This window comes from Lactuca virosa, chromosome 4, assembly GCF_052849685.1.
Source record: "Lactuca virosa cultivar CGN04683 chromosome 4, Lactuca_virosa_CGN04683_v6, whole genome shotgun sequence".
Classification (NCBI taxonomy): domain Eukaryota; kingdom Viridiplantae; phylum Streptophyta; class Magnoliopsida; order Asterales; family Asteraceae; genus Lactuca; species Lactuca virosa.
Window position 1 is genome coordinate 79767269 of NC_136429.1, and position 15644 is coordinate 79782912.

At 33.3% G+C, this 15644-nt stretch overlaps 1 protein-coding gene across 3 annotated transcripts; it reads left to right on the forward strand.

The window, feature by feature from the left end:
- Positions 1–1722: 1722 nt before the first annotated feature.
- On the forward strand, positions 1723–12066 carry LOC145105694 (uncharacterized). 3 transcript variants are annotated; one of them, XM_079042776.1, is made up of 26 exons: positions 1723–2001; positions 2808–2888; positions 2972–3109; positions 3191–3301; positions 3374–3424; positions 3496–3596; positions 4589–4685; positions 4791–4922; positions 5011–5283; positions 5371–5449; positions 5562–5650; positions 5720–5803; positions 5916–5990; positions 6094–6141; positions 6295–6390; positions 6461–6690; positions 6786–9844; positions 9926–10002; positions 10121–10201; positions 10289–10360; positions 10443–10548; positions 10644–10698; positions 10836–10964; positions 11113–11230; positions 11311–11387; positions 11509–12066. In XM_079042776.1, exons 1-26 carry the CDS (start codon positions 1834–1836, stop codon positions 11921–11923), a joined length of 6042 nt encoding a protein of 2013 aa, XP_078898902.1. In that variant the 5' UTR covers positions 1723–1833; the 3' UTR covers positions 11924–12066. The 3 variants fall into 3 exon arrangements, with proteins under 3 accessions (XP_078898902.1, XP_078898903.1, XP_078898904.1); XM_079042777.1 differs by lacking the exons at positions 1723–2001; positions 2808–2888; positions 2972–3109 and having other exon boundaries at positions 3216–3301; positions 3500–3596; XM_079042778.1 differs by lacking the exons at positions 1723–2001; positions 2808–2888; positions 2972–3109; ... (3 more) ...; positions 4589–4685; positions 4791–4922 and having other exon boundaries at positions 5132–5283; positions 5385–5449.
- Positions 12067–15644: the final 3578 nt, after the last annotated feature.

Consider the following 15644-nt stretch of genomic DNA (forward strand, 5'->3'; position numbering starts at 1 on the left):
CCTTCCGTCTGTCGGGCCAGTCAAGAAATTAACATGTGTCTCTTTCTTAGCGGAAACCCCAACACGCATGAATATGTCAAACAAAACATCCCTAACCATATCGTGCCTGTATTTGAACCCCGGGAGTTCTTTACAGCGAACTGCATGCTGTCCAAAAGAGTCCAAACATGCCTTGCGATACACCAGACATATCTCGTCAGCTGGGAATATGGGAATCATGAGTCAACATTTGAGGATAGTACGATACTCCACAGGAGACATATGTTGGTAAAGCCCATCTATAGGGATAGCTAGAAGAAAATCTTAAGCATGTGGTGCACGTAAGCACTGGAAAACCGCTTTCTGCCGAGCCGTCATATCGAGATGCACTTCCATATCTTGGACAATTTTATGAAAAAGGGCACTCGCCAGTAGTAAAACTGTTAAGATCAAAATCTGGAGGCAACAAAAGCATATGAGGTAGTTTGTTACAAAATCTGGAAGCTTGTTACAAAGAGATGCCAAAGCACAATCATAATCAGAATTCATACCATATATGCCGCTATCTCGTAAGATATGGTCTTGCAATACCCAAGATTGGACCCTTGAGGCAACAAAAACATATGAGGTAGCCTCTACTGCCGAGTATAAACCCAAACCTCCAAACCTAATGGGTAAGGAAGCAATTCGTCACTGTATGTCGTCAAAGAAAGGGCCACCACAAACCACAATGTCCTCAATCGCCCCGTGCAACCCATTGTCAAATAATATTGCCGCCTCTTCCATGTGAACGGGTTGGCACGTCCTCAGCCCAAAGAAAAGCTTAGCAATACCCATACAAGACCGAAGTAGAAGGAGCTCACTTTGGGGTCAGACAATTGTGAAAGAAGGCGAATCAAATTCACAGCGTTTTCGACTCTCTTTATGGCTAATCTGCGAATGAAACTAACATCTCTACTAACAGCTCCCCCAAGAAGTTTCACCCCCAAATGCGGCCTCCCGATGCCAACCGAGAATAGCCCCTCACGTAACTTCCTACCATCACACGAGGGCCAAAAGAACTCGGTTTTCTTGATATTCAGCTGAAGGCCCAATTTTGGTTATTAAAATAATGATTTTGATTATTAAGATTCCATTTATATGTTATATATATATATATATATATATATATATATATATATATATATATATATGGAAAAGTTCAATAGAGAACTATAATTATTGGTTCTTCAAGGAACCAAATCTTTTTTTCAATTTCTAGAGCTTATTCTTTATCGAAAAAAAAAATCTAAAAATATCTAAATTTATATATTAACATTGTGAATGTGAAAAATATTTTTCGGATTCACCGTGCGAATCCGGATTCACATTGTGAATTTTCAAAGATTCACATTGTGAATTTGACGTAAAAAAAAAAATCGAATTTGATATCATTGGAAAAAAGATAAAAAGTTATGAATTTCTGTATTTTTAGTTTTTTTTTTTGATAAAAAATAAGTTCTAAAAATTGAAAAGAAAGATTGGTTCCTTGGTTCGTTGGTCAATTATGGTTTTTATTGAACCTCACCACATATATATATATATATATATATATATATATATATATATATATATATAATTAAAAACATGTTTTTCATATATTCAGTAAAATTTATAAATGTACAGAAATAAAAAATTCTTCTGATTTTGTAATCCGTTTTTCCGAAGAATATATAAAGAAGCGGTCGATTGACAAACAAAACACACACGGTAAAACCTTTGTCTTTCCGACTCCGGCAAGCTCAAAACCCTCCATTGGATTAATTATAGAGGGACAAGAGAGATTTGTAGAATCTAGAAAGCTTTCATTTGGAGATGCATGAAGTGGAATTAGAGCCACGGGTGAAACCCCTAACTTACAAAGTAAAGGGCATTTCCAGAGAATCGCCGTCGCAGAAAGCTTCTCATGTTCTTGACATTGACCTCCGTAATCATTGGTCCACAGCTACCAATACTAAAGAATGGATTTTGCTTGAACTCGATGTACAGTTTCTCTGCTTTATTTCTTCTTTTATTCTAATTGTTTGAGCTGCTTATGGGTTCAATTTAAGGTTTTGTTTTGTTGCGCGCCACTTAATGATAGGGCACTGTTATATTCGCATGGTTTAGGGTATGAGGAAGTGCAATCGTGAAATTTGATGATCTTTTAAGTAGACATATGCTGTTGTTCCCCAATTACATTCGAGTTTTGACTCTTGTTATTGTTAATAAGTGTGCTACTGCAATCCTGCTTTATTAAAATGGAAACTGGGAGATCCATGGCGAATTGTAGTGCCAAAGTTGAGGGGGACCTGTCTATATTTGGAACAAACAGAAAGGAAACAACATCTGTTCTTACTTAGGCTGTAGTTATGTAGTAAAAGTAAATACTAAATAGAATATCATATGACTTTTCTTGTGAGTTTGACCTGTGGTGATATGTTAAATCCATATTGGTTAGAAGGATTATTGATAGTGTAACCATAATTGTAATCCACCTCTCATAGGTTTTAAAGACACTGTTTTAGTGATTATTGAATTTCTTAATAAGGTTCATTAATTATTAATTTACTTAATAAACCTAATACAATTGAATTCACATAACGTGTTGAAGAAACTTAAAAGTTAGCTTGCTTATAAATTATAATACATGCTGTTTTATTGTGAAAACATTAAACTAAGCAAAAAGGAGCTTCTTTCTTGTTAATTTCATTGTCATCATCTTCAATAAACATCTGTTATAAGTTATAAGTTATAACCATACCATGTTTATAGATTATACTTTATTAAATCATGTTTTTTAAATGTAGGAGCCTTGCCTGTTGTCACACATAAGGATATACAATAAATCCGTATTGGAATGGGAAATTTCAGTTGGCTTGCGATATAAGGTAAGACTTTTTTTTTTTTTTTTTTTTTTCATTCTAGTTTAATTTCCTATTTTTCTTTTCTCTTTCACATTTTTTTTTTACAGCCAGAGACTTTTATAAAAGTTAGGCCACGGTGTGAAGCACCCCGCCGTGATATGATGTACCCCATGAACTACACTGCATGTAGATATGTGAGGATATCTTGTTTAAGGGGAAATCCCATAGCTATTTTCTTCATTCAGGTAATATTTTATTTTAAAAATGATTTAGAAACAAATTTTTTTTTTTTTTTTTTTTTTGTTAAACATCTTCTTTCTTTGCAGCTGATTGGTGTTCCTGTTACTGGTCTAGAACCCGAATTTCAACCAGTTATTAATCACCTATTGCCACAAATCATTTCTCATAAACAAGATGCAGAAGACATTCATCTTCAGGTGGAAATATAAATTGATTGTGTATCTATTTATCAGTATAATTTTTTTTAATCTAACTTTAATAATTTATAGCTGCTTCAAGATTTGACAAACCGGTTGGTGACATTTCTTCCCCAACTTGAGGTATGTTTTTTATAATTCATTTTGAAGTTTGTGTTTTATTTTTTAAAATACTTAGTTACTATTGTGTGCAGGCAGATCTTAACAGTTTTCCAGAGGCTCCAGAATCTACTCTAAGGTTTCTTGCTATGCTTGCGGGACCCTTTTACCCAATTCTTCATGTACTAAATGAGAGGTCAGTATAGGCTTGTAATTTTTATTGTTTCCAACTTTTTAATGGCCTCATTAAGTGGTTTAGTTTTAATGTATGGGAAGTAAGTGAATGTTACTATTTAAAAATGGTTGTAACGCTGTTCCACAATCAATAATTAAGGTGGGTTATGAACTTTCCATTAGAAGACAATTGTACATCAACAAATATAGAAGCATATGTAGCGATGTCTTTGCTATTAGAGGAAAGTTGTAGATGAATAGTAGGGACAATGCCACTAGATAGTAACCAAGTTTCACACTTGTTTCATACTCATTTATTTGGTATGTATTCATTAGCAAATTGTGTGAGTGTATATATATATATATATATATATATATATATATATATATATATATAATTGATAATGAAATTAACCTGAATCTCTAAATCTTTTTCCATTTAGTCTTGGAAAATGTTTTCATTTCTCTAAAAATTCAACATTTATAACTACAACTTGACTTAGAAGATAGAACTAGTTTTTTTTTTAAGCTATTGATCAATTTTTTAAATAAACAAAAATTAAAATTTGTATTGATTACAATCAAAATTTATTAACCTTAGTTAAGAATAAACAGATATACACTATAAGGTTTGAGAACTTACAACACGAAATTGTAATTTGTTAGACAATGCAAAATTAAAAAAATATTACTCTTTTTGTATAAATTAAAAACATATTATGTTCTTTTATAAATAAAAAAAAGTATTTTGATAAAAAAAAGTGCATTTGAGATTCGAAGAAAATGGATTTCACTTTCACACTGGATGTTTGGATGTATTAGGCGCATTAAATAACTTCAATCCAAAAATTTAATCCAGTTTATACAATGCCGTTGGGAGAAGACATTTATACTTATAATATAAAGAACATCAAACAATATCAACATTGCTACAATAAAATATATAAAATGTGATAATTTAAACTTCCATAGTAATAATTTTAATCCACATTCACATTCATTCTAACATTACAGGGAAACTGCCAAATCAGCAGGCAACAACACATTGGACACCGAAGCATCTAAAAACAGTCTTCCATCACCAGCTTTAACAGTTTCCTCTAATTTTGAGGTAGTTTCCCGAAATTGCCCCTACATGTAGAAACTAGAAACTAGAAACTAGAAAGTTCTCTCTTTCAGATGACTAATATTTTCAATGTTCCTTTTTTACCCTCAGCCAAGGAGATCACGTAACACAACATCCACTTCCCCTCACACTTCCACTTCCACAGTTTTCCGATCAGATGCAATCCTTTTATTGCTAAGAAAGGCTTACAAAGATTCTCATCTAGGAGCTGTTTGCAGAATGGTAATAAATTTATATATGGTAAAAATGACAAAAATACCCTTGGATCTTACTTATACAATGGTAATAAAAACATTCTTCTATATCTCAGGCTTCTAAAGTTTTACTGAAGCTTGAAGTGGAACATCCCACCACAATGCAACAAGTGTCTATCCCTTCATCTGATTCCGATGCCATGTCAGCAATTATTGAAAAAGCCACAAGCTCTGAATCACTTACTCAAACCACAGATTATTCAGACTTATTTGGAGAGGAGTTTCGGGTAGTAACTGATGATCACTGGGACTTTAAATATCTTCAACTGCTAGACATTAAGGCAGTTGAAGAAGGAATTCTACATGTTCTTTTCGCTTGTGCATCCCAAGTAAGTTACTTTTTTTTTTTTAGAAAATAAAAAATTTACTAAAACATATTATTATTACTATTTTTGATAAGTTTATTTATGTTACAGCCTCTCCTTTGCAGCAAATTGGCTGGAAACAGTTCTGAATTCTGGCCCACGTTGCCACTCATACAAGCTTTATTGCCAGGTTGTTACTAGAAATTTATCTGTAAATATTTCCAAATAACATTTTAATTTTCACTTATCATCTGATTTATTTATTTATTTTTATATTTTTAATATTTTCTTACTTGTTTCAGCACTTCGTCCTAATTTTAACAGTTGGGGTCAAGTTGATGACAGTTTCACTGCATGGAGACAACCCTTTGTGCAACATGCTCTCTCTCAGGTTTTCCTTTTTTTAATGATTTAAATCATGTCAAAATTGGAATATTTATTTCATTTAATTTAATTGCAGATTGTGGTGACATCAACTTCTCCAATGTATCGTCCACTGCTTCACGGATGTGCTGGCTACTTGTCATCCTTTTCACCATCACATGTCTGTTTTTTTTTATATAATTATTTATTTATTTTTGTTTTCACTTACTTTACCATATCACTTTATATTGTATAATTTGTATTATTATATTATCCTAACCTATGGTTTGCAGGCCAAGGCTGCATGTGTCCTCATTGACCTCTGTACTGGTGTACTTGGACCATGGTTAGGTCAAGTAACCGCAAAGGTCATGCAAGATAAAATATCAAGTTACCTCATATTCATATTACATTATTTTTAAATTTATTTCAACTAGAAAGCTCACGTCCTTTTCATGAAAAAAATTCCAGGTGGATTTAGCTGTGGAGCTTGTTGAGGACCTTTTAGGTGTAATCCATGTAAGTCTACTGCATATAGTGGATTTTTCTCTCTGGAGGCCCGTGGTTTTTCTCCGGTTTTGGAGTTTTCCACGTATATTTAATTTTCTTTGTTGGGAATCCTTTGAGGCCATTTTCCAAACACATGATCTGAAATATCTGATTGGTTTTTAGGGTGGTCGTCATGCAATAGGCGACTCACGTGCTGCTCTCAAGTACATTGTTTTGACATTATCTGGGCATATGGACAGTGTAATGGCAAAATATAAGGTATGTTATATCTAGTTTGTGTAGATTTTCAACTTACTTTTAATTATATATACAATTTGTTCTTTTTCAGGATGTTAAGCATCAGATTCTCTTTCTTTTGGAAATTCTAGAGCCTTTCCTTGATCCAGCTCTAACCCCAGTAAAGACCACAATACCCTTTGGAGATGTATCTCCAGTTTTTCATGATAATCAAGAACAGAATTGCAATGTGGCATTAAATGTGATCCGTACAGCTGTCACAAAATCAGCCATTCTCCCATCATTGGAATCCGAATGGAGGCGAGGTTCAGTTGCTCCTATGTAAGATCCAATCCAATCCAATCCAATCCAATCCACCTTTTATTTGTTAATTATCATACTCACAAAATCATCATCTTTCATTATTTCTCTTGCAGTGTACTTCTCTCAATTTTGGAACCTCACATGCAATTACCACCCAACATTGACCTCGGAAAATCTCCCACATCTCTAACCATGGACCCTCAACCACCAGATGTTTCCTCTCAAGATGATGTTGATGGAAAGACAGACACTTCTGATACAGCTAAGCAGGATACTTTTGATGATGTCAGCGTTCTTTTTGCTCCACCTGAACTCAAGGACATGGTGCTTACACATGTTTCTGATGCCAATTCAGAAGAGAAACATTTGATCGATAAAAAAATAACCATGAAAAAGGATGAAAGTTTTAGTGCTATTGAGTACTCTAAATTGCATACAGAGTGTCTACATCTTATGAGTTACAGTGATTGTGAGTTATGGGCCTCTGAATTTAAACGTGTGGCTTTTGATTTACATTCACAGAGTGAGATTACTTCTGAAAGCCATAATGCTTCTATAGATGCTCTGTTATTGGCTGCAGAGTGCTATGTAAATCCCTTCTTTTTGATGTCTTTCAAAGACAACATCATAAAGACTCATCATAACTATAACTTCACAGAAATCAGAAGAATTTTGGAGAAAAATGAAAGTAATTTGGAAGCTATAGCGCGTATTGAAAAAAAGCGTGACAAAATCGTTCTTGAAGTTCTTCTAGAAGCTGCTGAATTAGATCACAAGTATCAGAAAATAATCTCTGATGAAAACGATGATGTCATGCAGTTTTCTCTAACAGATACATCATCCATGGATGCCATCACTTTGGTTCGACAAAATCAAGAATTATTATGCAAGTTTTTGATAAATTCTTTGCTTAAAGAACAACACTCGATGCGTGAAATTCTTTTACAAAGTTTGGTGTTTCTTTTACACTCAGCAACTAAACTTTATTGTCCCCCTGAACGTATCATTGAAATCATATTAAAATCTTGTGAGTATTTAAATGATCTTCTTGTATCTTATTGTCATCAAGGCACATTAGAATTGGAATTGAATAAGGTACATGAGGTAGAACGCCACTGGATGCTTCTTCAAAGATTGGTTGTAGCTTCAAGTGGAGGTGATGAAGGGGGGCGATTTAGTAATTTGGTTCCTTCTTCAACTTGGGTGAACAAAATATCTTCCTTCTCTTCTTCTTCATCTCCTTTAGTTCGATTTATCGGATGGATGGCTGTTTCACGTAATGCAAAACAATATCAAAAGGAAAGACTCGTTCTTGCTTCTGAGTTGACTCAGTTAACAACTTTGTTGTCTATTTTCACCGATGAACTTGCGGTTATCGATGATGTTTCTGGTCAACAAATTGACCAGTCTTTTCGTGTTATCTACCCTGAAATTAGTCAATTTTTTCCAAATTTGAAGAAACAATTTAAAGCGTTTGGGGAGATTATATTGGAGGCTGTTGGATTTCAACTGAGGGTTCTTCCTTCTAGTGTTGTACCAGATTTGTTGTGTTGGTTTTCTGAGTTATGTTCATGGCCTTTACTGAAAGAAGATGATGACATCATACCTTCTAGAAGATTTAAGGGGTTCCTTGCAAAAAATGCAAAAGCAATCATTTTGTATGTTCTTGAAGCCATTGTAAGTGAACACATGGAAGCAATGGTTCCTGAAATACCTAGAGTTGTACAAGTGCTTCAGTCCTTGTGTAAAACCTCGTATGCTGATGTGGCGTTTCTTGATTCGGTTTTGTGTTTGTTAAAGCCAATCATCTCTTATTCCTTAAAGAAGGCATCGAAGGAGGAAGGTGGTTCATGTGTTGAGTTTGAATCTTTGTGCTTTGATGAGCTTTTTAGTAACATAAGAAATCAAGTTACTCCTGATGAACAATATAGCAGGGCTCCAACAATTCTTGTTTTGGCCTCTGTTTTTCTTGATTTATCAGTAAAAAGGAAACAGGAGATATTACAATCGCTTGTGTTTTGGGCTGATTTTGCTACATTTGAGTCGACAAATTCTTTCCATGACTATCTTTCTGCATTTCAAACAGTTATGGAAAGCTGCAAAAGTTTGCTAGTTAAGAGACTACAAGTATTAGGTGTCATTCCTCTCAAAATGAATGGTGAATCATGTGATGATAAGGATAAATCTGAATCACATTCAAGTTTCCTGTTAGACGCATACAAAGTGTTTGATGAAATGCCAAGTGACATTAATCAGTTGTCTGTTGAAGAAACAACAGAATTCTCCAAAACCCTAGAAACTCTTCTCTCCAAACTTAATCCCACCATCGAGCTATGCTGGAAACTCCATCATCAACCTGCTAAAAAACTCTCTGCCACGTCAGCAGAATGCTTTGTGTACTCAAAATGTCTATCATCCATGTTAGAAAAAGATTCAACCTTTTCATGGAACAACAGTCTTGAAAAACTTGCTGAAATGATTCTTGTGCTACAAAAAAACAGTTGTTGGGAGATTGCATCTGAAATTCTTGATTGCATACTTGAGACACCTTGTTTTTATGATTCAGATAAAGTAATTTCTCTTATTTGTTCAGCAATAAAGATGTTTTCATGCAATGCACCAAAAGTTTCATGGAGGTTACAAACAGATAAATGGTTGTCATCATTACTTTCTAGTGGGGCCCACAATCTTCACTCCAGTGAAGCTTCTTTAATTGATCTGTTTTCTTCAATGATGAGTCACGTTGAACCAGAACAACGTTTCATAGCACTGAAACACTTGGGAAGTCTGGTGGGCCAGGAATCCGAGAGTGAAATGACGATACTGCCCTCTGATGAGTCAGTTTTATCTTCTATTGTTTCAAGTACATGGGATGGAATTGTTGTTCTAGCTTCATCTGATGTGTCACCTGTTTTGAGGACACGTGCGATGGCTATTTTGGTAAAATGTGTTCCGTGTGCTGAGAGACTACAGTTACAATCTGTTCTTGGTGCAGCTGATAGTTTTCTCCCGTGTTTGGTCAACCTTGGTCAACAGACATGTGAAGGACCTTTTATGCAACTTTCATTAGCTCTTATTGGGAACATCTGTCTCTATTCTCCTGTTGAAGATGTTCATCTGATTCCTCAAAGTATTTGGAGAAATATTGAAACTTTGGGTCTTTCAGAAGCTGGTATATTTTTATTTTCTTTATTGGAAAGATATAAATAATTATCTATAAATATCATTGATTTTTCTATAAGTGTTTATGTAGGAAAGCGTGAAGATATTGTTCGAATTGCTTGTGAAGCTTTGTGTAAGCTTAAAAGTGAAGGGGATGAAGCCAAAGGGGTAAGTGTTTCCAAGATTATATATACCAAAAAAAAATCTTTTTGTTATATTTTTAATTAAAAAAAGTGCATTTGTATATTAATGCCTTATTCTAACATGTAAAATTTTGCATATCAAGATTCTCAAGGGAGTTCTGACTTCAGATTTTTCAAAAAAAGGAGACTCTGATTTTGAAAGTACGCGTGAGACACTTCTTCAGGTAAGCAACACCTTTTCATTGACTATAATACCCTTTGAAAAACGCATATCAAGATTAACTATATTTGATCTATAATTTATGTGACAGGTCCTTGCAAATTTGACTTCTGTACAATCATACTTTGATTTCTTTTCGAAAAAAACCGATGAAAAACTTATGGTAAGTTCTAACATTACAATATTTGCATCGTTTTAGAAAAAAAAATAAAAAATAATAAGAGGTATTGAATGACGTGTGGCAGGAAATTGAAGAGGCTGAAATTGAAATGGATCTAATACAGAAAGAGCAGTCTGTTGAGGAGTCATCTAATGATGTCACAGATTGGAGAAAGCTTCCTTTTCTAGCCAGTAACATTCTTTTTTTTTTTTTTTTTTTTGAATTTATGAATTTATAATTAATCTCCATGTGATGATATTTCTCATGCCACTTTGTTTAAATCCAGATTATGAGAAGGAAGATAAACGTCTTCAAAAAATTAAGGATCACATTCAGTCTCTGTATGCACTCTTCTCTAAAACTATTATTTTCTTTTCTATTTCATTTTTCTCTTTAATCCTAATCAATAATCTTCCACATCACTATAAATCTTCGAGGAGATAATTTATTTATTTATTTATTTATTAATATTGAATAGGGAAAAGGCTAAGCTTAAAGAAGAAATTGTAGCACGCAGACAGAAGAAATTGGTGATAAGACGTGCACGCCAAAAGTACTTAGAGGAGACAGCTTTCCATGAAGCAGAGCTCCTTCAGGAACTTGATAGGTTTCATCTCTTCTTCATTTTTCATTATAGCATCCTACTTTCATCTCTTCTTATCATATATGAATATGATAAACAAATGGATGAAAGTAGGTTGCTATTTCTCCCATTTAGCCCATTTCATTTATGAAGAATCTTAAATTTGTGATAGGGAAAAGGCAGCCGAAACAGAAAAGGAGATTGAGAGACAAAAGTTGCTTGCAATTGAACGTGCAAAAACTAGGGAACTTCAACACAATCTTGATATGGAGAAAGAAAAGAAAACACAAGTAACATCATATCAATATATTTCCACAAACCACCCCTGGGTTATTGTAGTTTAACACGTTTACCCCTTGTTATCTTGTAGAGAGAACTCCAACGGGAGCTAGAACAGGCAGAATCCCGATCACAATCACGAAGGGAATATTCCTCTGGTCCTAGTAGGTATGTAATATGTTATTATGTATTTTATATTTTGTTTTTTTTATTTTTTAAATATGTATTTATATAATATTAATTCTATAAATAAAAACATTAATCAGTTTCTAATTGATCCTATATGCAGTCGGCCTCGAGAGAGATATCGTGAAAGGGATAATGGAAGATCAACAAATGAAGGCAACTTGAGAACAAGTGGCGGAAGCGGTGGTAGTGGTGGTGGTTTGCCGCCTGATTTCACGAATCCGACCATTGTCCTGTCAGGGGGGCGGCAATTTTCGGGCCAACCGCCGACTTTGCTACAACTGCGTGACCGCCAAGATGATGGTGGCAGTAGCTATGAAGAAAACTTTGATGGGAGCAGGGATTCGGGAGATACAGGGAGTGTTGGTGAAGCGGATGTAATGATGGCATTGGAGGGGCAATCTGGTAATTTTGGGTCTGGTCAACGGAATGCTTCAAGGGGAAACAAGTCAAGGCAGGTGATGGAGCGGAGAGAACGAGACGGTAGGCGTGAAGGGAAATGGGAGAGAAGACATTAGCATTAGCATATTTAATATTTAGTGGTTAGGGGCATAATAGTCTTTTTCTTCTTTTCTTTTGCTATTGTTATTGTAAGTTTTTTTATTTCTATAATTTGTAAGGCCTCTTAATGTACTTACTAATGCAACTTTTTTTTTTTTTTTTTTTTTTTTTTTTTTTTTTAATATTTAATTCAGAAATAACAATTTAATAAAGTCTGGAAAGCCAAGTTTTCTTTTTAAGTTCCGATTTTTTACATTTTTTATCATTTTTTTTAAATGATAAAAAAAGAAAAAAAATTTGGCTTGTTAATCGATTCAAATATTGCAAAATGTACTTGTCATTTTACAAAATTGTCCCTGTCTTTTAAAAAAGTATGTGAATAAAACCAACCAATAATTAATAGGATTTCAACAAACATGGAAAACTCTCCGTTTCAAATGGTTGTCCACAAACAAAAAACATACAGGTAGCATTATTTATCATTAACTTTATATAATAAAATGATAGCTTTGTTCTTATTTGCATTTAATATTCCATTAAATGCTTAGTTGATTAAGTAATAATGAGAGGATATTTTAGTAAAAATGTTATTTATTTTTAGAAGTGGATTATTATTTTAGGACAAATCAAAAAAGAAAGATGGACTATAATTTTGGGACGGAAGGAGTATTATAAAAAATATATTTGTTTTTATATAATAAGATTATGGATATACATGGATTTTTGTGCATTTACTCCCAAAAAGCAATTTTGAATTCAATTGTGCCGGTTGTAATAAATGAAAATAATATTTTATAAATTATATTTTCAATTAATTTTTTATTTTTAATGCAATATTACAATGTACAATGAATACTTTTCAAATAAATTCGAGAAATTCAACTATAAATACCCATTTGCATTTTAAGATAGGCAACATAGTTCTAAAGTCATGAGATTGGTTGTTCAACAATTTAAATATTACATAAAGACTTTCTTTGGTCGATTGTCAAAATTGGTTGAATTTGCAAACATCATGGTCGGGGTAGGGATCAACAAGCAAGAGCTAGACTGCATGATGCTTCTGCTTTTGTTATTTGTGATGACATCTTTAATGCTATTATGTATTTACAAGTTTGCGTTGCAGATATTGATATCACTGATGATGATAACTGTTGTTGTGATATGGGTTGAAGACGTTATGGTGCATCCACTAGTCTTACTTCTGTTGATAATTGTTAGTGTGATATGTCATATTTTGATAATGTCGTCCAAAACACAAAAAGTGAAAAAGATGACATATTCCAAAATTAAGATTAATTATTCATGAATATAATTTAGAGTGTTTTCTTTGAGTCATGAACGATCTATATCAAAGTTTATTTCCCTTTTGGTAAAATATATAGAAAAAATCAAATAGTTGAAAATATATAATTCTCTATGTTTATGTCCTTTTATGGTTGTTAATGTGGTTTACCCAAAATTGATAACTTTAATTAGGTTTAATTTTACATAATAGTCAACAACTTTTGTTAAGGAAAACAAGTATTTTAAAATAAAATTGTTCTACTGATTTGAACCTTCAATCTAGAGGGAGGCGTCTCATCATACCGTTAGAACGGTTCTACTTTGTGTAAATTCACCGTCCTTGTATAATAATTCGACCTACCAATGTCCGAGTGTCACAAACTTTGTATTTAGGATAAATCCAAACTAATGACATTTCAAATTTGTGCAAAAATGACAAATCCTTCGAACTAGAAATGTGTATGGAGAACTCAAAGACTAAGAAGAACAAAAAATAGGTATATAATTATTATATATATAATAACAATACCAAAAAAAACCAAACAAAGATAACGAGATAATGGTTTTTATAAGTTAAGAACAATTATTAGTCATCAAGAATCAACAATTCTAAATTCATCAAGGGGCCCTCCAGGATGTGCCTCGCTTATTAGAAACTGGGTATGAAACATTGTTGGTTCGATTATTAATATAATCTATGGATTTATTAAGGATCTGTAAAGTATAATTATTTATGGATACTTTTTGATTAATGAGTTGTGTACGAACGTCATGAACATAGCGGATTTGGCAGATAAGGAGTAATTTCTTGAAAAAATTGTCGTTCTGGAAAAACTGCTCACAATTTTTTTTAGGTTTCAAGGTGATGCCTCTTAACCTATGTCACTTTTCGTGTTTGGGATCAAACTCACCTTATACAAGGGTCCATTATGCACTACCTAGCTTGCACTAGGTTATAGTTTTAGTCCATTTCGGTACTTGAATAACTAGTATTAAATCATAATCTCATTTGACATTAGTATAAATTCCATTTACATTAAGAGTTCATGTGACAATAAAATCACAAACACCACCTTTTGATATTTTTATAAGGTTCCCCAACTTCACGAGTTCAAAAATTAAATAAATGCCCATATATGACGTTTAGAAGTTCAAAAGGTAACCAAACTTTTGAAATTGAGAAATTTAGGATCTGGGAGAGTACTCGGTACTTTGAAATTGAGCAATTTAGGATTTGGTACCATCGACACCGGTGCACATATCGAAAATCGGTACAATACCCGGTATTGTTACCTGTAAAGTTAATTTGGTTTGGTACTTTGTATCATTTTTTCACCTATTTTGGTACTCGATATTATTGGGTCAGTACCAGTTATGTACCACGCTCATCCCTACTTATAGTCCAAAGATCTACTTAGGTTATGGGGTCCCCTAAGCTTGCAATGAATGTTGCCCACTGATCCCTACCATTCGACATGTTCGGAACAAGTGTACACACAGTACCACATGACTTGTATCATATTATAGGCCAGATTCCCTTTAAAACTAGTATAAATTTCAATAACGTAAAATGACCCGATGACATTAAAATCACCAACAATGAACATAATGATATGGTTAACAAGGTGGATTAGCATTTTATATTTTAGGATTATCATTTTGTCTAATTATATTATTATCTTTTTAAAAACAAGGTGTTTGACTTGAGATACTATTTATTATGAGTATTTATTATCTAACGGTTTCTGTGTACCTAATTCAACAATTTATTATAGAGCAGTAACGACAAAGATAACAAAGAAATAATGAGGGCCGATATACAATTAATAAAAATAAAAATAATAATAATTTGATGTGGTTGCTATTATTGATGGGTTTTCTAGATTACAAAACAAAAAATTTCGTAGCAAAATAAAATTATTTTTGGGTACATGCAACCTAGAGATCTATGACATTTTCTCATTATAGCAGCATACTATGAAACTAAAGATCTAATTGTCACACCCCCAAACCGGAACGGCGGAAACGTCTGAGGGCGGATGGAGTGACTTCATGTGCAATATCATAACAATTGAATATAAATGAAACATAGCAACACAAACATCATACATTGAGATTACAAGTTTACATTGTTTACAAACCGTGTTTGCTCAAAAGTTAAGTACAAATAACTGAATTGTAGAAAACATGATGCAGCGATGCCGACCCTCAAAATGTTTTGGATACCTGTTTACTGATTTCCTGAGAATACAAGTGATTTTGAAAAGTGTCAACAATTAAGTTGGTGAGTTCATAAACATTTATGTATGAAAAGGATTTGTAACTGTTTCGTGTAAAATGACTTTGTATACTTCCAGAAAGTCCGATATTTTCTTTAAAAACAAGTTGTAAGTCTTATACCCAAGACTAAAATGTATGTATTTCCTTGTAAAATGATAACGCATGTTTCCA

Bases quoted from the DNA above. Each gene is read 5' to 3' on its own strand.
- LOC145105694 (XM_079042776.1), top strand. From the start codon at position 1,834: ATGCATGAAGTGGAATTAGAGCCACGGGTGAAACCCCTAACTTACAAA. The intron at 5,804-5,915 runs GTCTGTTTTTTT...TATGGTTTGCAG, and splicing joins CATCCTTTTCACCATCACAT to GCCAAGGCTGCATGTGTCCT. The intron at 5,991-6,093 runs GTCATGCAAGAT...AAAAAATTCCAG, and splicing joins TAGGTCAAGTAACCGCAAAG to GTGGATTTAGCTGTGGAGCT.